At 42.5% G+C, this 26,535-nt stretch overlaps 1 protein-coding gene across 2 annotated transcripts in view; it reads left to right on the forward strand.

Moving 5' to 3' along the window:
• The window catches only part of barx2 (BARX homeobox 2), a 115,612-nt gene that overhangs the window by 40,882 nt on the left and 48,195 nt on the right, over positions 1 to 26,535 (forward strand). Inside the window, exons 3-4 of one of the 2 annotated variants that reach the window (XM_043676943.1) lie at positions 1,510 to 1,594; positions 17,612 to 20,044. In XM_043676943.1, coding sequence (XP_043532878.1) covers positions 1,510 to 1,594; positions 17,612 to 17,749 — 223 coding nt within the window. In that variant the 3' untranslated portion in view covers positions 17,750 to 20,044. Of the gene's footprint in view, positions 1 to 1,509; positions 1,595 to 17,611; positions 20,045 to 26,535 lie in introns of those variants that run through there. The other variant, XM_043676944.1, reaches the window with a different exon arrangement.

Genomic DNA, 26,535 nt, shown 5'->3' on the forward strand with positions numbered 1-26,535 from the left:
GTGTACTCTAATTACCCCACAATCTCTAATTATCCCTCAGTGTGTACTCTAATTACCCCGCAATCTCTAACTACCCCTCAGTGTGTACTCTAATTACCCTGCAATCTCTAACTACCACTCAGTGTGTACTCTAATTACCCCTCAATTTGTAATCATCTCCCATTGTGTACTCTAATTACCCCTCAATCTCAAATCCTCCCTCAGTGTGTACTTTAATTACCCCTCAATCTCTAATTATCTCTCAGTGTATACTCTAATTACCCCACAATCTCTAATCATCCCTCAGTGTGTACTCTAATTTCCCCGCAATCTCTAACTATCCCTCAGTGTGTACTCTAATTACCCCTCAATCTCTAATCATCCCTCAGTGTGTACTCTAATTACCTCTCAATTTCTAACTACCCCTCAGTGTGTACTCTAATTACCCCACAATCTCTAACTACCCCTCACTGTGTACTCTAATTACCCCACAATCTCTAACTACTCCTCAGTGTGTACTCTTAACTACCCTGCAATCTCTAATTAGCCCTCAGTGTGTACTCTAATTACCCGGCAATCTCTAACAACCCCTCAGTGTGTACTCTAATTACCCTGCAATCTCTAACAACCCATCAGTGTGTACTCTAGTTACCCCACAATCTTTAACTACCCCTCAGTGTGTACTCTAATTACGCTGCAATCTCTATTTATCCCACAGGGTGTACTCTAATTATTCCTCAATCTCTAACTACCCCTCAGTGTGTACTCTAATTACCCCACAATCTCTAATTATCCCTCAGGGTGTACTCTAATTACTCCGCAATCTCTAACTACCCCTCAGTGTGTACTCTAATTACCCCGCAATCTCTATTTATCCCACAGGGTGTACTCTAATTACTCCGCAATCTCTAACTACCCCTCAGTGTGTACTCTAATTACCCCTCAATCTCTAACTACCCCTCAGTGTGTACTCTAATTACCCCTCAATCTCTAATTACCCCTCAGTGTGTACTCTAATTACCTCATAATCTCTAACTAGCCCACAGTGTGTACTCTAATTACCCTGCAATCTCTAATCATCCCTCAGTGTGAACTCTAATTACCTCATAATCTCTAACTACCCCTCAGTGTGTACTCTAATTATCCCTCAATCTCGAATCCTCTCTCAGTGTGTACTTTAATTTCCCCTCAATCTCTAATCCTCCCTCAGTGTGTACTCTAATTACCCCTCAATCTCTAAAACCCCCTCATTATGTACTCTAATTACCCCTCAATCTCTATTCATCCCTCAGTGTGTACTCTAAGTATCCCTCAATCTCTAATCCTCCCTCAGTGTGTACTCTAATTACCCCTGAATCTCTAATTCTCCCTCAGTGTGTACTCTAATTTACCCCTCAATCTCTAATCCTCCCTCAGTGTGTATTCTAATTACCCCTCAATCTCTAATCCTCCCTTAGTGTGTACTCTAATTGCTCCTAAATCTCTAATCAGCCCCTAAATCTGTACACACTAATTTTTCTGTTTTCTCAGATTGGATTTAGCACAGTCACTGGGATTAACTCAGCTTCAAGTGAAAACTTGGTACCAGAATCGAAGGATGAAGTGGAAGAAGATGGTGAGTGGAGTTTCTATGTTTGATGGAGTGCTGCTTGCAATTGGCTATTGCTCTCATGTTGAACCCTGTGGCTACGAAGTAACGAAAATGTTTTGAAGAAAAATATAGAACTTGTGGCAGTTTTAAGTTTGCCTTTTGAAAAATGTGGGCATTGTTGGCAAGGAGTGTATATATTGCTATTCCTTAATGGCCCTGGGGAAGGCGAGGGCGAGCTTGAACAGTTGCCCCTTGAGGTGTAGCCTCAGCCACAGTGCTGTGAGGAAGGCAAGTTCCAAGATTTTGACCCAGTGACAGTGAATGGTTTGACAGGAAACTTGCAGGTCGTAGTGCTTCCAACGTTTCTGCTGCCCTCGTTCCTTTGAGATGGCAGAGATTGCAGATTTGGAAGGTGCTGATGAATACAGCTTGGTAAGTTCCTGCAGTGCCTCTTGTAGGAGATACGCACTGCTGCCACGGTGCATAGGAGGTGAACGGGGTGAATGTTGAAGACCATTGTGGTGCCAAGAAAGAAGCTGCTTTCTCCCGAATGGCCTAGAAATTAGAATCATGCAGTGCAGAAGAAGCCCAGCCACTCGTCGAGTCTGCATGACAAAATTACTCTGAATCTACACTAGTCCAATTTTCCAGTACTTGGTCCATAGCCTTGAATATTATGACATTTTCAGTGCCCATCCATCTAGTATTTTTAAAAGTTGTGAGGTTTCCCATCTCCTATGTCCTCCCAGGGAGAGTATTCCAGCTTCCCACCACCCTCTGGGGGTGAAAAACTTTCCTCAAATTCCCTCTAAAGTACTTGTCTTTCATCTTAAAATTATGGCCCCTTGTTATTGACCCTTCAACTAAAGGAATCAGCTGCTTTCCATTCATCCAGTCCATATCCCTCACAATCTTCACAACTCTAACAGGTTCCCCCCACAACCTTCTCTGCTCCAAAGAAATCAACCAAGATTGTCCAGCTTCTCTTCATAGATGAAAAGCTCCAATCCAGGGAACATTCTGGTGAACCTTCTTTGCAGCCCTTCCAATACAATCACATCCTTCCAGAATTGTGGTGGACCAGAATTCCAGCTGTGGCCTAATCAATTTTCAATAGAGCTCCAATGTAACCTCCCTGCTCTTATAATCTATGCCATGATGGATAAAGGCAAGCATCCCGTATGGCTTCTTAATCTGCTCTGCCACCTTCAGGGATTTGTGAACAACACTTCAAGATCCCTCAGTACCTCTGAGTTTCTTAGAGTCCTGCCATTCACTGAATACTCTCTTCCCTTGTTCTTTCTTCCAAAGTCCATCACCTCACGTTTATCAGGGTTAAATTCCATCTGTCACCAGTCTGTCTATCTGTCCAATCTGTTTATATCCTCCTGTAACTGAAGATTTTCTTCTTCATTGTCAACCATTTGGCCAATCATTGTGTCAACTGCAAACATTTTGATCATTTTCCCCCATTCCCACCACATTCTCATCTCCAGTATATTGTTTATATGTGTTTAATACAAACAATAAGGGACCAGCACTGATCCCAGTGGTATGTCACTGCTTACCAAACTACAGTCACCCAAACAGCTTCCTACTACCAACCTCTGTCTCCTGCCATTAATTTTGGATCGAACTTGCTAGGTTACCCTGCATCCCATGTGCTTTCATCTTCTTTTTCAGACCTTGTCAAAGGCTTTGCTGAAATCCATATAAACTACAGAAACTGCACTATCCCCATCTACATACCTGGTCACCTTCCTAAAAAGTTTATTCAAATTTGACAAAGTCATGCTGACTATCCCTTATCAAACTTTGCCTCTTCAAGTGAAGACTAATGCTGTCCTTCAAAGTTTTCCCCAATAGTTTCCCTACCAATGATGTGAGACTCATTGGTCTGGAATTCCCTGGTTTACCTCGTCCACCCTTCATGAAAAATTGAACCACATTAGCTGGTTCCCATGACCAACGAGGAATTAAGAATTTTGTTCACAGCCAGTGCAATTTCCTCCTTCACCTCCCACTTCAGCCTAGGATATATCTGGTCCTAGGAATTTGTTCACTTGTAAGCCTAGAAAAACTTCCAATAACTCCTCACTCCCTATGTTAATATGCTCAAGAATCTTAGAGGCCCTCTTTCTGAATTCAGTACCTGCATCCTCCTTATCTCCGATAGATATGAAGTGCTCATTTAACACCCTACCAATATCTTCCAGCTACATGCACATATGTTTTGAACTTCTTGAATGTTATGGAGCTGCACTTATCAAGTCGATTGGACGGTATTCCATCACTGTCCTGTTTTGTGCATTGTAGATGGTGGACAGGCTCAGGAGAGTCGGGAGGTGAGTTACTTACTGCAGGATTCCAAGCTTCTGAACAGCTTTTGTACCAACTGTATTTATATGACTAGTCCATTTCAGTTTCTGGTAAATGGTGAACCCAGTATGGGATAATCAGCATGGATTTGTGCATGGGAAGTCATGTCTGACAACTCTTTTAGAGTTTTTAAAGAGGTAACCAAGAAGATAGATGAGGGTAGGACAGTGGATGTTGTCTACATGGACTTTAGTAAGGCCTTTGACAAGGTCCCACATGATAGGGTATTCTTGAAGTTTAGGTCACATAGGATCCAGGGAGAGCTAGTTAATTGGATTCAAAATTGGCTTGATGGTAGAAAGTGGAGGGTGATGGTTGAAGGTTGTTTCTCAGACTGGAGGCCTGTGACTAGTGGTATGCCACAGGGGTTAGTGCTGGGACCTTTGTTGTTTGTTATTTACATAAATGATCTGGATGTGAATGTACAAGGCATGATTAGTAAATTTGTGGATGATACAAAATTAGGAGATATCGTTGTTAGTGAGGAAGGTTATCAAAAATTACAGAGGGATCATGATCAGATGGGAAGTGGGCAAATTCAGTTCAACACAGATAAGTGTGATAAGTTGCACTTTGGAAAGTCAAACTAAGATAGGACTTATACAGTAAATGGTAAGGTCCTGAGGAGTGTTGTGGAACAGAGGGACCTAGGGGATACAAGTACATAGTTCTTTGAAAGCGGCATTACAGGTAGACAGGGTGGTAAAGAGAGCATTTAGCATGCTGGCCTTCAATGGTTGAGGCATTGAGTATAGGAGTTGGGACGCTATGTTACAGTTGTATAAACCATTGGTGAGGCCGCACTTGGAGTTTTGTGTACAGTTTTGGTCACCCTGTTATGGGAAAGGCATAGTTAAACTGGAAAGAGTGCAAAGAAAATTTACAAAGATATTGCCAAGACCAGTAAGCCTGAGTTATAGGAAGAGGTTGGCCAAGATAGAACTTTATTCCTTTAAACATAGGAGAATGAAGGGTGATCTTATTGAGGTGTATAAAATCATGAGGGGCATAGATATCGTCTTTTTCCCAGGGATGGGGAGTTGAAAACTAGAGGGCATAGGTTTAAGGTGAGAGGGGAAAGATTTAGCAAGGACCCGAGGGGCAACTTCTTCATTCAGAGAGTGGTGCTTATATGGAATGGGCTACCAGAGAATGTGGTTGAGGTAGGTACATTAGCAATATTTAAAAATATTTGTATAGGTACATGGTTGGGAAGGGTTTAGAGGGATGTGGACCAAATGCTGGCAAATGGAACTATCTGAGTGGTCAACATGGACCAGTTTGGGCTGAAAGACCTGTTTGTATGTTGTGTTACTCTATGACTCTATGTTGGCAGTGGCGAATGTCAAAGAGAAATGGTTACATCCTCTCTTGTTGAAGAGAACTAAGGGTGGCATAGTGTCTGCGTGGGTTTTCTCTGGGTGCTTCATTTCCTCTCACAGTTCAAAGATTTGCAGGTTAAATGAATTGACCATGCCAAATTGCCCATATTTTTAGATGCTTTAGTTAGGAGTAAATATAGGTTAGGGGAATGGGTCTGGGTGGGTTGTTTCTCAGAGGTCTGGTGTGGACTTGTTGGTCAGTTTCTACACTGTATGGATTCTAATCAGTTGCAACAACTACTGCTGATGGAGGAGGGAATATTGGCACTTACTGGGTGACACTTGAGGAGATTCACAGGATGGTGGAGCTAGTTTGTAAGCAGTGTTTGTGGTTTTGGAGTCATTGAGGCCTAAAGCACAGAAGAAGGTTGTCTGACCCAGCACATTCTTGCTGTTCAAAAATAATCACCTAACTATTCTAATTCTCATTTTCCAGTACTTGGTCCAAAGTCTTGTGTACCTTGGCATCACAAGTACACATCTAAACACTTGAACATGATCAGGACTTTTGTCTCTATTACCCTAACATGCAGTAAGTTCCAGTTTCCCACCACCCTTTGAGTAAAAACGTTTTTCTCACAGCACCTCTAAATCTTCTGCTCCCTGGTCATTGATTCTTCCATCAAGGGGAAATGTTTCTACCTGTCTGTCCTGTCTTTGCCCCTCATGATTTTATACATCTCAATCATGTCTCCTCTCAAACTCCTCTGCTCAAAGTAAAGCAATTGTAGCCTGTCCAATCTCCCTTTATAAGCAGAACTCTCCAGGACAGGTGACATCCTTGTAAATCTCCTCTGCCTCTCTGCAGTTGCTTTCCCAGAGATCTGGTTGGTGTTGAGAGATCCCAGCTGGCACAGTGATTTGTTTATTCCAGGTGGCATCTTTCTCAATGTTACTGATTCACAAACAACAGTTGTAAGTACTTGATATCCAGGCCAGTTCTGACAGTAGATCACTTGAACGAAGCACAGTGACACTGCAGTCAATCTCTGTAATGACATGGATGTGGGTAATGTGGCTGTTCAGGCTAGGCTCCCCCTTCATCCTATCAGCAATTTAGCACAGGACAAATAAGACTAGAGAAATGAATGCATGGCTCAAATGAGATCGTGGTTTAAGTAGCACTGGGGCAAGTGGGGCATGTACCATTGGGGTGGTCTATACCTGAATTGTGATGGGCCAGTGTCCTTGTGAGCAGCATAACGAGGGAAGGAGAAGGAGTTTTAAATTAAATAGTTGGGACAAGGGATCAAATTTGGAAGGAAGTGGTAAATCAAAGAGTAGAGTCAAGGCAAGTGAAGAAAGGCATCAATATAAGAAATAACACAGAATATGATGGGAAGAGATAAAACAGTGCTTCCTAAACCTTTTCCTTGTCAAGCAATGTTTAAGGCCTAAACACTACATCAGTGTAATGGTTCCCTCCTTCCCTCCTCCTCTAACCAAAATGAAAGTGGAGGGGTAGAGAGACGTGCTATTGCAAAACGTTTTGGTAACAGAGTAAGAAGTAAGGCTTTGGCTCAAGAGATTTCAGAAAGCAGCAGCTCTGCAAAAAGTACAGGTAAGCTTAGGTAAAGTCCTTTTAACTTTCCTCTTGAGTCTTACATCAGTTAAGATGGCAGTTAGGCCAGTCACATGTTCCTCCTGCAGGATGTGGGAGCTGAGGGAGACTTCCTTCATCGCTGATGGCTACACATGTGAGATGTTGACCAAGCTGCAACTCCTGGGAGACTGTGCTTGGGAAGCTGGAGCTGGGGCTGGATGCACTCAGGATCACCCGAGATGCTGAGTACTTCATGGATAAGAGTTTTAGTGAGTTGGCCACACCTAAGGTGCAGGCAGAGAGTAGCTAAATGACCTTGAGGAAAGGCAATGGGAGTAGGCAGAGAGTGGAGAAATACCCTTTGGTATTTCCCTTTGAAAACAATTATACCATTTTCGATACAGTTGTGGAGGGCAGCGAATGATGACCATTCAGGGGAAAGCAGCAGTAGCCAGGTCAGTGGCTCTGAGGTACAGCAGGAAAGGATAAAGGTAAGCCAGGACCTTAGTGATAGGAGAAGTCGACAGTTGGGGAATTTTGTGAAAGGAGATTCTGTGACAGCAAATGGGAATCCAGAACAATATATTGCCTCATAATGCCTGCGTCCAGGATGTCTTGGAGCAGCTGCAGAAGATTCCCAATGGGGAGGGTGAGCAGCCAGCAGTCATTGTGCACATTGGCAGAAATTGGGATGAGGTCCTGCAGAGTGATTATAGGGAGCTAAGAAAAAAGTTAAAAACCAGGATCTCGTTGGTGATAATCTCCGGATTACTTCCACGTGTTGTGGATATGACAAATAAATGCATGGCTAAAGAATTGGTGCAGTGGCATGGATTCAGATTTTTAGATCATTGGAATCTTATCTGAGGCAGAGGTGATTTGTTCAACAGGGATGGGTGGCACCTGACCTGAAGAGGGACCAATATCTCGGCAGCCAGGTTTGCTAATGCTGCAAGGAAGGGTTTAAACTAGATTGGCGGGGGGTGGGTGGGATCCTCAACAGCAAGGAGGCAAGTGGGAGGCTGGAAGGAGATACAGTAATCAGAAATAGGAGGTTGAAGAGTGGAAATGACAGGGAGTGAGGGATGCCTGTTGGATTAAATTGCATCTATTTCAATGCAAGAGGGCTGACAGATAAGACCAATGAACTCAGGGCGTGGATAGGTATGTGGGACTGGGACATTATAGCCATTATAGAAACATGGGTAAGGGAGGGACAGGACTGGCAGCTTAATGTACCAGGGTATAGTAGCTTGAGGCAGGACAGAGGAGGTGGGAGGAGGGGAGGGGGAGTATCACAGCAGGAACCAGAGAAGGAATAACTGAAGAATCCTCCAGTGAGGCTTTGAGGGTGGAGCTAAGAGATAAGAAGGGGATGGTGACATTATTGGGGTTGTACTATCGGCCCCAAAATAGTCAATGTTCCTTCAAATAGAGGAACAAATATGCTGGGAAATTGGAGAGACTTGCAGGAGCAATAGGGTTGCCATAGTAGTGGATTTTAATTTTCCTAACATAAACTGGGACTGCCAAAGCATTAAGGGCTGAGAAGGGGTGGAATTTGTTAAGTGCATTCAAGAAAGTTTCCTCAAGCAGTATATAGAGGGTCCAGTTCAGGAAGAGGCAAAACTCGACGTACTCTTGGGAAATAGGGCAGGACAGGTGACTGAGGTGACAATGATTATAGTTCTATTAATTTTAAAATAATTATGGAGAAGGATAAAACTGGTGCACAGGTTCAATTTCTAAATTTGAGCAAGACAAATTTTGATGGAATGAGACAGGAGCTTGCAGGGTTTAATGGAGTGGTTTGTTTACAGGCAAAGAGACCTCTGTTGAGTGGAAAGAAAATTAGATAGCTAGAGTTCAAAGTCTATATGTTCATGTGGTGGTGAAGGGCAAGGCTGGCAGGAATAGTGAACCCTGGATGACAAGGGATGACAAGAGGCTTTGACAAGAAAAAAGGAGGAGGCATGGCTCAGGTACAGGGAGCTGGGATCAAGGCAATCCCTGGAGGTACACAGGGGATACAGAATTTTATAGACAAAGGAAATCAGGAGGGCGAAAAGGAGGCAGGAGATAGCCTTGGCTGAGAAGATTAGGGTGAATCCAAAGAGGTTCTTCAAGTATATTAAAGGAAAAAGAATAACTAGAGAGAGAAAAGGCCCCCTCTAGGACCATAGTGGACATGTATGTGTAGAACCACAGGAGATGGGCGAGGTCCCCAATGAATATTTCTCCTCTGTGTTTACCATGAAGAAAAACATGAAGACTTGGGAACTTGGGGAAGTTAGTTATGATATCTTAGGGACAGTACATATCACAGTAGAATAGGTGTTGGATGTATTAGAATGTGTGAAGATGGATAAATCTCCTGGTCCTGACCAGATATATCCAAGAACACTGCAAGAGGCCAGAGAAGAAATTACCGGGCTCTGGGTGATATTTTTGCATCATTGTTAGCCACGGGTGAGGTCCCAGAAGACTGAAGGATAGTGAATGTTGTCCCATTATTCATAAAGGGCTGCAAAAAAAAAAAGCCTGGGAGCTATATATCAGTAAGTCTCACATTTGTGCCAGGTAAGTTACTTGAGAAGATTCTGAGGGATAAGATATACATGCATTTGGAAAGACAGGGTATGTTTAGGAGTAGTCAGCATTGCTTTGTGAGTGGGAGGTCATACCTCCCAAAGTTGGTAGAGTTCATTGATGAAGTGACCAGGAAGATTGACTAGGGCAGGGTAGTAGATGTAGTCTATATGGATTTCACTAAGGCCTTTGATAAGGTTCCACATAGTCGGCTACTCTGGAAGTTTAGATCACATGGAATCTGGGGCGAGCTGGCAAATTGGATATACAATTGGCTTGATGGTAGAAAGCAGAGGGTAACAGTGGAAGGATGCTTGTCAGACTGTAGGCCTGTTACTAATGGACTGCCTCAGGGGTCAGTGCTGGGTTCATAGAACATAGAACATAAAAAAGTACAGCACAGAACAGGCCCTTTGACCCACAATGTTGTGCCGAGGTTTAATCCTAATGTAAAAAATAATAACAACCTACGCACCCCTCAACTCACTGCTCTCCGTGTGCCTGTCCAGCAGTCGCTTAAATGTCCCTAATGACTCTGCTGTTCATTACTGTTTGTTGTCTATATCAATGATTTGGATGAGGAATGTACAAGGCACGATTAGTAAGTTTGTGGATGACACTAAAAGAGGCAGTATTGTGGACAGTGAGGAAGGTTTTCAGAAATTGCAGCAGGACCTTGATCAGCTGGGGAAGTGGGCCGAGAAATGGCAAATGGAGTTTAATATAGATAAGTGTGAGGTCTTGCATTTTGGAAAGTCAAATCAAGGAAGGAGTTTCATGATGAATGATAGGGTCTTAAGGAGTGTAGTGGAACAGAGGGATATTGCAGTTCAGGTTCACAGTTCTCTGAAAGTGGAGTCACAGTTAGACAGGGCAGTGAAGAAGGCTTTTGGAACACTGGCCTTCATCAGTCAGGGCATTGAGTATGGAATTTGAGGCTGCACTTGGAGTATTGTGTTCAGTTTTGGTCACTTTCTTGTAAGTAGGATGTTATTAAACTGGAAAGAGTGCGAAAAAATTTACAAGGATGTTGCCTGGACTCAATGGTCCAGGGAGAGGCTGGACAAGCTAGGACCTTTTACTTTAGAATGTAGGGAGGAAACTGAGGGGGGACCTCATAGAGCTGTGTAAGATCATGAGAGGCTTGGATAGGGTGAATGCACCTTTTCCCAGGGTTGGGGAATTAATGACTAGAGAACATTAATTTAAAGTTAGAAGGAAAAGAATAAAAGGGAACCTGAGGAGCAACCTTTTACACAGATGGTGGTACGCATATGGAATGAGCAGCCAGTGGAAGTGGTTGAGGCAGGTACATTAACAACATTTAAAAGGCACTTGAACAAGTACATGGATAGGAAAGGACTAGAAGGATATAGGCCGAGTACAAGGAAATGGGGTTAGCATGGATGGATATTTTGGTCGGCATGGACCAGTTTGGGCCAAAGGGCCTGTCTCTTTGCTGTAGGACTCTATGACTCCAAGACACTGTGACCTCATTTTGAGGTTTGAGAATTATTTTAACAGTGAGAGCAGGAGCATGTAGATTGGGAGTTCAGTTAATATTACTCTGTTAAAACTCCAAAAAGCTATTGCTGCCTCAGAACTCAAACCCCACAATTTCAGTTCACTGTTTTAGTCCCAGTACTTACTTCATGAAGCAGTATAAATCTAACAGAAAATCAACAGAGAAGGTGAGAGATTAAAGTAATAAAAGAACAAAGTGAAAGGCTCTGAATTTGAATGCATGCAGAATTTAAAAGAAACAGATGAACTGGTAGCACAAATAAAAATAAATAAGTGCAAGATGCCATTGACTGATCCCTGAATATTAAAGGGAGCATGACCTTAAGGAAGGGGGGAGCTGGAAGAAAGCAGGAGGGTGACTTTGTCAATTAATGATGATATTAGAACAATTGACATGGATGTACTAAGTCCAGGAAACTAGGTTATGGAAACGGTTTATGAAGGGATGAGAAATGATAAAGACAAAAAGTAATTAATGGGAATGATTTGCAGTCCCCCCGCTTAATATTAACCACATGATAGAACATAGAATATTACAACGCAGTACCGGCCCTTCAGCCGTAGATGTTGCACTGCCCTGTGAAACCAGTCCGAAGCCCATCTAACCTACACTATTCCGTTCTCGTCCATATGCCTATCCAATGACCGTTTAAATACCCGTAAAGTTGGCAAGTCTACAACTATTGCAGACAGAGCATTACATGCTCCTACTACTCTCTGAGTAAAGAAACTACCTCTGACATCTGTCCTATATCTATCACCCCTCAATTTAAAGCTGTGTCCCCTCATGCCAGCCATCACCATCCGAGGAAAAAGGCTCTCACTGTCCACCCTATCTAACCCTCTGATTGTCTTACATGACTCAATTAAGTTACCTCTCAACCTTCTTCTCTCTCACAAAAACAGCCTCAAGTTCCTTATAAGACCTTCCCTCCATACCAGACAACATCCTAGTAAAACTCGTCTTGAACCCTTTCCAAAGCTTCCACATCCTTCCTATAATGCGGTGACCAGAACTACACGCAATACTTTACCTGTGGGCACACCAGAATTTTGTACAGCTGCAGCATGACCTCATGGCTCCAAAACTCAATCCCTCTACTAATAAAAGTTAACACACCATATGCCTTTTTAACAGCCCTATCAACCTGGGTGGCAACTTTGAGCGATCTCTGTACACGGACTCTGCTCATCCACACCACCGAGAACCTTACCATTCACCCAATACTCTGCATTCCTGTTACTCCTTCCAAAGTGAATCACTTCACACTTTTCTATATTAAACTCCGTTTGCCAATTCTCAGCCCAGCTCTGCAGCTTATCTATGTCCCTCTTTAACCTATAACATCCTTCGGCACCATCCACAAATGTACCGACCTTAGTATTGTCCGTACATTTACTAACCCATCCTTCTACGCCCTCATCCAGATTGTTTATAAAATGACAAACAGTAGTGGACCCAAACAGATCCTTGCGGTGCACCACTAGTAACTGAACTCCAGGCTGAACATTTCCCATCAACCACCAGCTAGCCAATTTCTGATCCAAACCGTTAAGTCACCCTCAAACCTATGCCTCCATATTTTGTGTAGTAGTCTACTAGGGTAGAGTGTAAACAAAGAAATAATGGGAGCTTGTCAGAAAGGTAGAACAATAACATGGGTGACTTAAAATCCACATATAAATTGGAAAAATCAAATTAGCAGTAACAGTCTGGATGAGGAGTTCATGGAACGCTTTTGAGATTAGCTCGACAACATGTTGCTGTTAGAAACTATCAGAGAGATGTTTAGGCTAGATTTAATATTGTGAAATAAGACAAGATTGATTAATGACTTCAAAGTTCAGACACCTGTAGTTAGCACTTAGAAAAAGTCAAGACAATTGGTTTTGTGTCAGCATAGTTTTGTGGAAGGAAAGTAACTCGCATCCTGACTCCCCAGAGCCTTCCTCCACCTCCTAGAAGGCACAGGTCAGGAGTATGATGGAATACTCCTCACTTGGGTGCGTGCAACTCGAACAACACTCAAAAATCATTTGCACTACGACTAGTGGGCGGCACGATGGCACAGTGGTTAGCACTGCTGCCTCACAGCGCCAGAGACCCGGGTTCAATTCCCGCCTCAGGCGACTGACTGTGTGGAGTTTGCATGTTCTCCCCGTGTCTGTGTGGGTTTCCTCCCACAGTCCAAAGACGTGCAGGTCAGGTGAATTGGCCATGCTAAATTGCCCGTAGTGTTAGGTAAGAGGTAAATGTAGGGATATGGTGGGTTGCGCTTCGGCGGGTCGGTGTGGACTTGTTGGGCCGAAGGGCCTGTTTCCACACTGTAATCTAATCTAATCTGATGCTCAGTAGCAGCAGTACGGACCATTTACTAGGTGCACTGTAAAAATTCATCAAGGCTCTTCAGACAGCAGTTTCCAAACTGATGACAATCTCATACAACAAGGGCAGTAGATACATGGGAATATCACTGTCATTCTGACTTGGAGATGTATCACCATTGGAGATGTATCTTCACTGTCATTGGATCAAATCTTGGAACTCACTTCCTATTGGACATTGTAGCTTTATTTGCACCCAAGGACTGTCATGCTCAAGAACACAGTTCACCACTATCTTCTTCAGGGCAATTAGGGATGGGCAACAAATGATCCAGTGATGCCCACATCCAAGAACAAATAACAAAAAAATCTGTGCTGGCTCTCTAAACCAGTAGTTCACCCAACATCAGTTTCCCCCACAATCCCCCTCCCCCACCCTTCACCTCTTCTCTCCATAATGCTGCACATTCTTCCTTGTCAAATAATAATCCAATTCCCTCTTAAAGGCCTTGAAGTGAATTTGACTCCATCACAATCTCAGATAGTTCATACCAGACTCTAACCATCCACTCGTATAAAATAATTTCCCTCGTGCTGCTTTGGCTAAGTACCTTCTTTTTGTGCCTTCTTGTTCTCAATTCGTCCGATTTACTCCATCCGGATACCTTGTGATTTGAACACCTCTATTCAAATCTCTGTTCTTCTCTGAAGAAAACTGTCCCAGCATCTCCAAACTATCAATGTCACTGAATGCCTTCATTCCTGGAATCAATCTCATGAATCTTTTCCTCGCTCTCTCTGATATTTTCACATCCTTCCGAAAGTGTGGCACCTAGAGCTGGATGAACTACTCCAGATGAGATAAAAACAATGACTGCAGATGCTGGAAACCAGATTCTGGATCAGTGGTGCTGGAAGAGCACAGCAATTCAGGCAGCATCCGACGAGCAGCAAAATCGACGTTTCGGGCAAAAGCCCTTCATCAGGAATACTCCAGATGAGGCCAAACTAATCTTTTACCCAGGTTTATAGTACCCTCTGTGATTGTCAGCTGAAATAGCTCAGTTGGGAAAGCATTGACTGAATATCTAAAGGTCCCTGGTTCAAGCTGGGTTTCAGCAGATTAAGTGTGTATAGAGTCATAGAGATGTACAGCGTGGAAATAGACCCTTTGGTCCAACCCATTCATGCTGACCAGATATCCCAACCCGATCTAGTCCCACCTGCCAGACACAGTCCATATCCCTCCAAACCTTTCCTATTCATATACCCATCCAAATGCCTTTTAAATGTTGCAATTGTACCAGCCTTCACCACTTCCTCTGGCAGCTCATTCCATACACGTACCACCCTCTGCGTGTAAAGGTTGCCCCTTAGGTCTCTTTTATATCTTTCCCCTTTCACCCTAAACCTATGCCCTCTAGTTCTGGACTCCCCCACCCCAGGGAAAAGACTTTGTCTATTTAACCTATCCATGTTCCTCATAATTTTGTAAACCTCTATAAGGTCACCCCTTAGCCTCCGACGCTCCAGGGAAAACAACCCCAGCCTGTTCAGCCTCTCCCCAGAGCTCAAATCCTCTGACCCTGGCAACATCCTTGTAAATCTTTTCCGAACCCTTTCAAATTTCACAACATCTTTCCGATAGGAAGGAGACCAGAATTGCAAACAATATTCCAACAGTGGCCTAACCAATGTATCTTTATGTTTCAGTATTTCTTTGGGCAGCATGGTATTTAGCATTGCTGACTCACAGTGTTAGAGACCCAGGTTTGATTCCAGCCTTGGGTGGTTGTCTATATGGCATTTGCATGTTCTCTCTGTTTCTGCCAGGTGCTCTGGTTTCCTCCCAATGTCCAAAGATGTGCTGGTTAGGGTGGATTAGCCATGGTAAGTGTGGGGATAGAGTGGAATGCTGTTTGGAGGTTTGATACAGACTCAAATAGGCCAAAAATGGCCTCTTTCTGCACTTTTGGAATTCTATGATTTTGCACTCAAAACCCCCATCAATAAGGATCTCCTTCATATTCAGCTGTTCCCTACCTTAAATTATTTGTGCATATATACCACCCTCAGAAACCCCTCCCTCTGTTCCTGCACCTATGTCAGAATTCATATTGTCTCTTCACTTTCTTCTACTGAAATGGCTCACTTCACACTTCCCACCTGATGAGGAGCTCATGCCTGAAATGTCGATTCTCCTACTCCTCAATGCTGCCTGACTTGCTGTGCTTTTCTAATGCCACACTTTTTGACTCCACCTTTTCTAGCAGCTTATCGATGTTCTCTTGAAAATCTGCGTCATCTTTGTCATAATTCACACTGTTTCCAAGTACTGAGACATCCACGCATTTTGTAATCGCACCCTGCACACTAATGTCTAGGTCATTAAAGAATATGAAGAAGTGCAAAAGTCCTAACAATGATCCTGGAAACTCCAGGGTATATATCTCTCCAGCTGCATTGATGGTTTCAAGATGGAGCTGAATTATTGTCTGAAAAGGAAGAGTATGTGGGAAAATGACACAAAGGGAATTGCTCATTCAGAGAGCCAGTGTAAGCCAAGGGGGTCAATGGCCTCCTTCTTCACTGCAGCTGTTCTCTGATTCTGTCACTGAGTCAATCGAATCTCCATCTTATTACTGTCCCTTATTTCATGACCTATTACTTTGCTCACATAATTTTCCCTTAACAAATCCATGCTGGATTTCTTTAATCAACCCACGTTTGCATAGGCAACTGTTACTTTTTTCTTGAATTATCATTCCCAGATGTGAGTAATGAATGTGATCTTCTTTCTTTCATATCTCTGATCAACTCATAAGGTTTCTTGACCATGTACTGCGCTCAGTAAATCTTGAATAGATTCTGCAATTTCTTAAAACTGTTTTAGAATCAATTCCTGGAGGAATCCCTCCTCCTATGCACTGCATAATGTTTTTCATTGAATACAATTCTGGGGATATTGTACTTTCATTTGACCATTTCTTCAACAAAGATGCTTGCATGGTGTCTGCACCATAATACACTCCCCCCCCCCCCCAAACCTGCCATCATAGAGAGCTGATGGCCCTCCCCTCTGTAGTTTACAGCTGGTGAGTAGTGTGGATAGATCTGGTTGTTCCACTGCACAATTACGAATACCAACTGGATTATACCCTGCTGCCTGGGTCAATACCAACAGGACTATACCCTGCTGCCTGGGTCAATACCAGCAGGATTATACCCTGCTGCCTGGGTCAATACCAACAGGATTATACCCTGCTGCCTGGGTCAATACCAACAGGAGTATGCCGTGCTGCCTGGGTCAATACCAACAGGTTTATACCCTCTGCTGGGTCAATAGCACCAGGAGTATACCCTGCTGCTGGGTCAATACCAAGAGGATTATACCCCACTGCCTGGGTCAATACCAACAGGAGTATACACTGCTGCTGGGTCAATACCAACAGGATTATACCCTGCTGCTGGGTCAATATCAACAGGAATACAGTACATCCTGCTGCTGGGTCAATACCAACAGGAATACAGTATACCCTGCTGCTGGGTCAATACCAACAGGAGTATACCGTGCTGCTGGATCAATACCAACAGGAGTATACCCTGCTGCTGGGTCAATACCAACAGGAATACAGTACACCCTGCTGCTGGGTCAATACCAACAGGAGTATACCCTGCTGCTGGGTCAATACCAACAGGAATACAGTATACCCTGCTGTTAGGTCAATACCAACAAGAGTATACCGTGCTGCTGGATCAATACCAACAGGAGTATACCCTGCTGCTGGGTCAATACCAACAGGAATACAGTATACCCTGCTGCTGGATCAATACCAACAGGAGTATACCCTGCTGCTGGGTCAATACCAACAGGAATACAGTATACCCTGCTGTTGGGTCAATACCAACAGGCGTATACCCTGCTGCTGGGTCAATATCAACAGGGGTATACCCTGCTGCTGGGTCAATACCAACAGGAATACAGTATACCCTGCTGCTGGGTCAATACCAGCAGGAGTATACCCTGCTGCTGGGTCAATACCAACAGGAATACAGTATACCCTGCTGTTGGGTCAATACCAACAGGAATACAGTATACCCTGCTGCTGGGTCAATACCAACAGGAGTATACCCTGCTGCTCAATGTGTACAATGTGTTCTGCCCATTTCAGAGTATGATCGAACATCAGGACTGGCAGTGCCTAATTTAAGGTAATTTGGTTTTCCTCACAATCGCAGCTATCCCTCGCAGATTGTGCAGATGTTGATCTCAGTGTTTAAACCGTTTCTTGAATACAGGTGCTGAAAGGAGGACACGAGGCTCCTACAAAGCCCAAAGGAAGACCGAAGAAAAACTCCATCCCAACAACAGAGGAAATTGAGGCTGAAGAGAAAGAAGCCAAATCAGCACAAGAGCAGGAACCACATCCTTCCTGAGATCGTGGATGCTGAACCAAAAAAAACTCTTTTATTCTTCACTCTGCATTGGTGAGGTGGGACACGACTGCAGTTTTTAGTGGAGAACCCAGAATGCAGTGTACAGGCAGACTGCTGCCTACTCCAGCAGCTGTATGTAAATATTGACATTAACTTAATGGGATCTGGGAAATGATTGTGTGTATAAGGGGAATATGAATAAAATATTGTGTATTATTTTGGTGTAGTCTCTACGTCAATGAATCAACCCTCATAACAATTCAAACTTTTTCAATGACCAATGGCTTTTTCTTTTCTGATCCATTCTCTGCTTCCTAATTATTTTTTATTCATAGGTTTGGAATGTCACTGACAAAGGGCAATATTTGTTACCTGTTTGAAATTGCCATTGAGAAGGTGAGAGTGAACTACCTTCTTTCACCTCTGCTGTTCATGTGGTGTGGAAATACCCATAGGCTGTTAGGGAGGAAGTTCCAGGATTTTAACCCCATGACACTGAAGGAACAGTGATATATTTCCAAGTCAGATTGGTGAGCGGCTTGGATGGGAAATTGCAGCTGGTCATGTTCCAACGTATCTGCTGCCCTTGTTCTTCAATCACGGTTTGGATCATGCTATAATGGATTTTTGTTGAGTTTCTGCAATGAATCTTGTAGATCATACACACTATTGCTACTGAGCATCAGTGATGGAGGAAGTGAATATTTGTGATACTGGATCAGGTGGCAAGCAAGTGAGATGCTTTATCTTGGATGTTGTTAAACTTTATAAGTATCATTCAACTCTTTTGTCCAAGAGTTTTGCCCTGAGATCAAGGGCTGAAGAGCCCTAATGGAATCCAGGGCAGTGATTCCTGTTGTATTAGTACTGCCTGTCAGTGACCCTTTCCAACACTTTCCTTTGTCTAAACAATAGCTGTATTCTTAATGGAGGGCACCACAGGAACAGCAGCACATCATCGTTGCCTCCAATTTGATTTAGTTTCCTCCCTTGATATTCCCCCTATTTGTTTTGGCTTTATTGCACTTCACATGCAGCAAGACCCAGACAATATTGCGACTTGGGCAGATAAATGGCAAGTAATGTTCACACCACACAAGTTTCAGGCAGTAACCATCTCCAAGAGATATTCTAATCATCACCACTTGACATTGACTGAAGTTACATCAATGAATCCTCCACTATCAACATCCTGGGGGTTGCCATAATTATATTAAATTGAACCAGACCAGACATATTAATGCTGTAACTACAAGATCAGGTTAGAGGCTAGGAATTCTACAGTGAGTAACCCTATCTCCCTTAAGCATATTGGAAGAGTGCAAATCCAACAACACTGTAGAAGTTCAGTGCCATCCAGGACAAAGCAACCTGTTTGATTAACAGCCTATTCACCACCACAAGCAATCACTTTCTCCATCATCGACACTCAGTAGCAGCAATGTGTACCATCATAGAATCGTTGAACCCCTACAGTATGGAAGCAGGCCATTCAACTCAATAAGTCCATACAAACCCTCCAAAGAGCATCCTATCCAGACCCATCCCTGATGTGATTGGGAAACATCCAGGAACTAAAATATAATGAAAGGTGGTCACGTGGTTTCTAAAGTGAATGTTACACATGACTAATGTTGAATTTGTGAAGAATTAATGGGAAGTGTAGAGTCAGATAATATGAATGTAAGATGATGAGAGAATCAAAAGACTTTCAATAAGGCACTCCACAGCAAACAATAACCCAAAGAGTTGTGGAATTAGTGGAGAAATTACAGGAAAGAAAAGATAAGATGGTTTCAAATCAGAATGAAGTATAGGGGTTAAGGGTTGTTATTCAGACTGACAAAATTGGAAAATATCACAACATCGGAATCAGGGTTGAGACCACTGCCAGTTATTATTTACTTAAATGATTTGGATTTAAGAGGGGGAAGTCAATTTGAATGACAGCAAATTGAAAGATATAGTTAATACTGAGGAATTTTGAGGAAAAATATAGGACCACATTAAGAAACTTGATAAACTGCCTGTAATAACTTCAACATAACAAATTACAAGGTGACACATTCAGATAGAGGACATTGTGACATTCAGCATGTGGTTTAATAGGTCACCATCTTATTCTCTGTTTATTTGGTCAGTTACTGTGTTAGCAGTCAGGCAGGTGACAATGTATGTAACATAGCAGTAATCTGAATAAACATATAATGTAGCCTGTATATGGTAAGTTTGAGATGCCATATTAATGTACATAGTTCGCTGTTAATAAACTTCCAGAAAACTGAATTAATACAACCCTGACTCAGTAGTATATGTTGCATGGACCCCAACAACAACAAAAAAACTACAAGGAAAGGCAGCAGAGACCACATGTTGTTTGAAAAATGAGTGTCTAAGTGGGTAGAGGGGAGAGCATTATCCATGATAGAGATTGCATTGATGGGATTCAGAAATATGCACCACTGAATCTAACAATAAGGCCTTAAAAAAAAACAAGCTCTCTGTTTAATTTCAGAGTGAGAGAATTGAAAAATTGAGGCATTATGTAAAATGCATCAACAACTTTGGTTCCACAGGATGAGGGTATCACTGGCTAGGCCAGCATTTATTGCCCAAAATGGCAGTCAAGAGTCAACGACATTGCTATAGATCTGGAGTCACATGTAGACCAGACCAGGTAAGGATGCCAGTTTCCCTGACAATGGATTCATGGTCATCATTAAACTCTTTATTCCAGTGCTAATGCCACTAGGCCACTGCCTCCCCTTGAAGGGTATAGACAACAAATACTCATTTAGCCAGCAAAGCACACATCCTATGAAATAATTTTTATAAATGAAGTATATAGAAACATTGGAGAAAACGCCACAAGTATTTACCAAGATTGCAGGGCTGTCCTATCATGAAGGATTGAACAAGTCAGGATCTTTTCCTGTCGAAACGATACAACTAAGGAGTGACCTGACAGAGATGATAATACTCGGAAAAGGAGCTCTGAATATAAAATGTCACTAACACATCCATTTAAAAATCCAGATAATGATAGGAATGTGGAGCATTTAAAAATGTTTAAACATTATGGTAAGATCCCATCACATGAGTCTATATCATATTTGCGAAGACACAGTTAGGATACACACTTGATAGTAAAATGACATGAGGGATCCTTATGGAAATTGAATATCCCACACCTCAAACAATCTTACATTGTAGTTACCCATCATCCCTCCCCAGTCTGCGCCAAACCAGTCACCATACTAATATTGAGCTCATAGTCCTCTGAGGTAATGCCAAGGTTAAATCTTCCACCAAAACCTGGGCCCCTCCTTTTTGCCATACTCCAACTTCTTTCCCTGTTTCCCAATGCTAGGCTTGACCGGTGTGAGGCCTCACCAACAATGGGCTGACTGGGTGGCTCACATGGCTCTGTATAAGTCCATTCACAGGCTCAGGGAAGTGGGGGGAGCTGAGTTCAGACTCTCAGCAGAATAGAGATGAACTGGTACACTCTTCTGGGGGCCTTAAAATTCAGCACTCCACCCAACGGATAAACATAAACAAAAACTGAACAAACTGCGGATGCTGTAAATCAGAACAAAAACAGACATTGCTGGCAAAGCTCAGCAGATCTGCCAAACCTGCTGAACTTTACCAGAAATTTCTGCTTTTGGCACTGCATAAACATATTGGGAGAGGAATATTACAATTCCTGAAAGAAAAACAGGAAGTTCTGGAGACTCAGCCAGCCTGACACCATCTGTGAAGAAAGAAAAACAGAGTTAACGTTTCAAATCTGATATGACTCTTCTTCTAACTGAAAGGAGTTGAAAAATGATTTTTTTATGCTGTTGACAGAGGGCAGGAAGGGCGAGTAGAACAGATGATGAGGATCCTCAGCGAAAAAGGCAAAGAAGCACTGATGGTTATAGTGTGGTGAAAGTTAAAAATCACACAATACTAGGTTATATACCAACTAGTAGCTAGAGCTAGCTAGCTGACGAAGGAGCTGCACTCTGAAAGCTTGTACTTCCAAATATTGTAAACTTGTTGGACTATAACTTGGTGTTGTGTGATTTTTAACTTAGTCCACCCCAGTTCAACACCACATCATAGTGTGGTGATGCAGATGCAAAATAAGTGTTAATAGTAGGTGTGAATAGAAGCAAATAGATTAGATTAGATTACCTACAGTGTGGAAACAGGCCCTTCATCCCAACAAGTCCACTCTGACCCTCCAAAGAGAAACCCACCCCCTATATTTACGCCTGACTAATCTACCTAACACTACAGGCAATTTAGTGTGGCCAATTCACCTGACCTGCACATCTTTGAACTGTGGGAGGAAACCAATGCGGACACAGGGAGAATATGCAAACTCCACACAGACAGTTGCCTGAGGCAGGAATTGAACCCAGGTCCCATGGCGCTGTGAGGCAGCAGTGCTAACCACTGAGCCACCTTGCCGCCCAAAATTGGTCAGTGTTGCTGAGAGAAAATGCATGCAAACAAAAGATGGGAAAAATCTAAATGGAGGACAATGCTTGTTCACTGAAGTTGTGGAACTTAGTGTTGAGTTCTAGAGGCTGTAAAATGCGTAAGCAGAAAATGAGATCCGGTTCCTCCTGTTTGCCTTGTGTATTCCAGTTTCTCCTCTGCAAATAGTTAACTGGCTGTCAATCATGATGCTGAAATTAAACTCATTATATCCAGCAATTAAACTTCATTTAAATCGCCCACCTTGAAGAAGACAACAGCAATTGGAAGATTTCATTAGCGACCATTCAAAGTGAAATGTGTGATTATTATAAATAATGGTGGTTTTGTGGAATTCAGAGATTTGTTCTGACCAACCCTGTAAATAACTTGGATTGATTGGCAGAGAATAGAACCTAGAAGTAACACTGATAGCCATAGTTAGAAACACATTTATTTATTTAGTTGTGTTATCCCAAGCAATTTCATGTTTTAAATGTTGACTGGAAACAAATTTATGATTGTTTTTAAACTAATTTTAAATGCTACAACTGCAGCACCAAGAATTTTATAATGGCATTTGCAGATGATTAATTAACAACAACATTCCGGTGAATTTGAGAGAGGATTTCCCTTTGAAAACAACAGGTTTATAATGAGAATGGGATTAGTAGCTATGGCAACAATAAAATACTCATTGAATCATCACCAACCGCAACTGACTCTTAATAATCAGGCAATTGTTTTATGTACACTGTGCATGTATACATATATCAAAAATTGTGAATTTTCTAAAAACATGAACAAGGAAATGCAAATAGAACAGCAAAACAAAATTTATTACAAAAAAGGAGAATGAATAATGGTTTGAATAAAAGTGACTTTGAAATCAAGGTAGAAATGTCATTATCGTAGTTAGCAGAGGAAAAACAACAACAACTTATATTAATTTCACACTTTAATGTGAGAAAACAATCACATAATTATAGCATGGAAGTAGGTCATTCAATCCATTGTATCTGCGCCAGCTCTCCAAATTTAATGTCATTCTCCCACCTTTTTCCCATAAGCTTACAAATGTGTTTCTACTAAAATAATCATCAATGTCTTCTCGAATGCCTCAGTTGAATCTACCTCCACTACACTTCAATTCAGACCTGAACCACATGTGAAAATGGTTTCTCTCAACTGGCATTTGTTCCTATTTCAAATCAAATCAAATCTATATCCTGTATTTCTTGATTCTTCCTATAAGTGAAAACTGTTTCTCCCTATCCGTTATGTCCAGCTTCTTCATGATTTGGGAAAATTCTATCAGCTCTCCTCTTAGACTTCTTCCCTTGCAAGGTGGCTCAATGGTACATTAAACTGTCAAATTTTACACCAAAACAGTCAAGGAGATATGAGAGCAAATGAGCAAAAGCTGAGTTAAAGAGGTAGGCTTCAAAGAGCCTCTTCAAGGAGGAAGGTGAGGGACAGAGGCGTAGGGAGGGAATTTCAGGGTTCAGGGCCCAGACTGCTGTAGACACTGTCAGTAATGGTGGAATGGCAATGTTGCTAAAGGGCAGCATGTTGATGGGAAATAGGAGGAGGGCAGCAGATCCTTGTTGCAAGAACTGTAACAAACACTAAATTGGACAAACAGCCAGAAAACTAGTCACCAGGTCTCATGAACATCAACTAGCCACAAAACGACATGACCCACTCTCACTAGTATACTTACATACAGATAAGAAAGGACACCACTTTGACTGGGACAACACATCCACCCATCCTAGGACAAGACAAACAGAGACCTGCACAAGAATTCCTAGAAGTATTCCAACCGGAATTGTGTCAACAAATACATTGACTTGGATCCCATTTACCACCCCCCCGAGAAAAAGAACAGGAAGTGACATCACCACAGGAAATGACATCACTGGCCCAAGGAAACTCAAACACATAAATAGAAAACAGGTTATACTACCAGTGCTTCATCTGAAGGCTCACTGAAGATGTTACCTAGTATGGGTGATGAAACATCTGAAAATGAACCCTCCACCTCAGTGAGCAAACCTACATCCAGAAAGGATGATATCAAAGATAATAGTGTAGCAGCAGGAAGATAAGTTATTGTATGTACTTCTCTGGCTACATTTGATGGATATGGAATGAGTTGAGATCAGCATAACCCACTTGGAAGTCTACCCAACAGAGTGAGATGGGAGAGGGATGGTGTAGTCAACCTGGTTAGAAGCTGCAGAAAAGCCAGGACAGTCCAGAAAGGACAGTTTACCTTTGTCACAGTTTCATTGGATATAATTTGTGATTTGAATAAGCTGTTTTCTCCTGAGGCAACGATGGAAACTGGATAAGAGGATTCCGATGTAAAGTTCTGGAAAAGTCTGAACCCAAGTCTGGGAAGTAGCATCTGCTCAAAGAGAGGAAAGGGAAGTTGGAGATAGGACAGTGAGTTTTAAGGGTGGTGGTATTAATCGTTGTTATTAACTAGTAATCCAGATAGAACTGATGGAGAGACAAGGACTGAAGAGGGAGGGCCATTCACAACATTGATTAAGTTTTGGGCTGTGGGGGTGGTGAGGGTCAGTGGGGGAGGAGAGGGGTGTGTTGAATGATCATTAGTTAAATGGACATAGGGGTCAAGGAGCAGGCGGGGAGTCTCGTCACACAACAATGCTGAGAGAGAATGAGGCTGGAAAGAGCATGGGAGAGTAGAAGAGAAATGAGATGAACATGCAAATTAAAAGCTGAGACAGGGCAGAAAGCGAGGTTCAACACTAAGGTGAAGAGAGGGGAGTGTTAGAGGCAGGTGGTAGAGATGGTCTATGAGTCCCTTATTTGTCATTGGATGTAAGTATGGAAGAGACTAGGGAGGCATTTAAGACATTGCCTTGCACTAGAGATGCAAATCCAACAACATTGTTGCAGGATGGTTCTGGAAGAGCAAGCAGCTGACATTCCTGACTGGAGGAGATTCCGGAGTGCAGTTACAGTGAAACATCATGTGACCCTGTGTAGTCGGGAAATCTCACTGACATCGGGGCAAAAGCAGGTTGGCATTGGGAGAGGACACTATTCTGAGTGGCTGCTGGAGGACAACAAGATCAGGCACCATTCTCACTGGCTGGGTCCTGTTTCCTCAGTGCTTACCATGGAACTATTTGTCCATATGGTTGGAATGAGCAGTTTATTTGAATAAATCCTAACATATCAAGTCTCACCTTCTGTCAGTAAAATTAACATAATCTTGAAAAAGCTGAGGAGGAGAAGCAAATATTGCAGCTGCTGGAAATCTGAAATGAAAGGAGAAAATGAAGGAAATTTTCAACAGGTCTGGCAGCATCTGTGATGAGAAAAATGGTAAACCTTTCATGTGGTGAGCTTTCATAAGGATGACAAGTAATTTAATTCATTTTGTTTGCATCCTACACACTGACAATACATCAACCACCATTAGCATTTCTTTATCAGGAACAACATCAACCTGATCCCTGTCTGAAGTTAATGTTTTCTTGTCTCTTGTTAAGATCATTGAAATATTACATAATGCGGTTGTCTCCCTGAGCAGGAAGATTACCACTAAGGAATTAGGGAAGGAGGTTTTGTAATACACTTTGGGCATCGCCAAGATTTTGTGACTATCAAGCTGAGTTTTATAACTCTGGTTGAAATAAATCGTTTAATGCTGGCTGCATATACAAAGGTTTCTTTATAATAGGACTCCCTGTACCTCTTCACTCTCTCACATGTATGTTTCCATGTCATGTTCCTGTGTTAGAGAAAGAATAAATCAAATGATTTTGCCACAGCTGAGCTCGACCTGTCCTCCCCTCAATTCTTTCCCTCTTACAGTCCATCAATTATTCCTCATTGTTAATTTTGGATACACTCATTGTAGCTTCCAGTTCATGATCTGAAGAAATTGGGTTAATGTTTTTTGAAGCAAGACATGTTGCAACTATACCTCACAGGAGGAAACTGGAAGACAAGCAATGGCCAAGGAGTTCAGGAGTTCAGAGCTGGTCGGGAAGGTAAGTGATTGATATTTGAGGGGGTGTGGGTGTGTTCTAGTCCCCAGGCCCTACACAGTAGGGCCTCCCTCCCATCCTCCTCCTCTAACCTAACTTTAAAGTTCACAGGTAAGCTACTCAGTGTTCTTGCTTTGGAGAGGAAGTGTAGAGTAATGGCAGCTTAGGCAGTGGAATGTTCCTCCTGCAGGATGTTTGAGGTAGGGGTGACCACCGATACTCCTGCCGACTTCATCTGCAGGAAATGCAGTCAGATCCTGCTCCTCACAGAACGAGTTAGGG

The sequence above is a fragment of the Chiloscyllium plagiosum genome, chromosome 35 (assembly GCF_004010195.1).
Source record: "Chiloscyllium plagiosum isolate BGI_BamShark_2017 chromosome 35, ASM401019v2, whole genome shotgun sequence".
Taxonomy (NCBI): Eukaryota; Metazoa; Chordata; class Chondrichthyes; order Orectolobiformes; family Hemiscylliidae; genus Chiloscyllium; species Chiloscyllium plagiosum.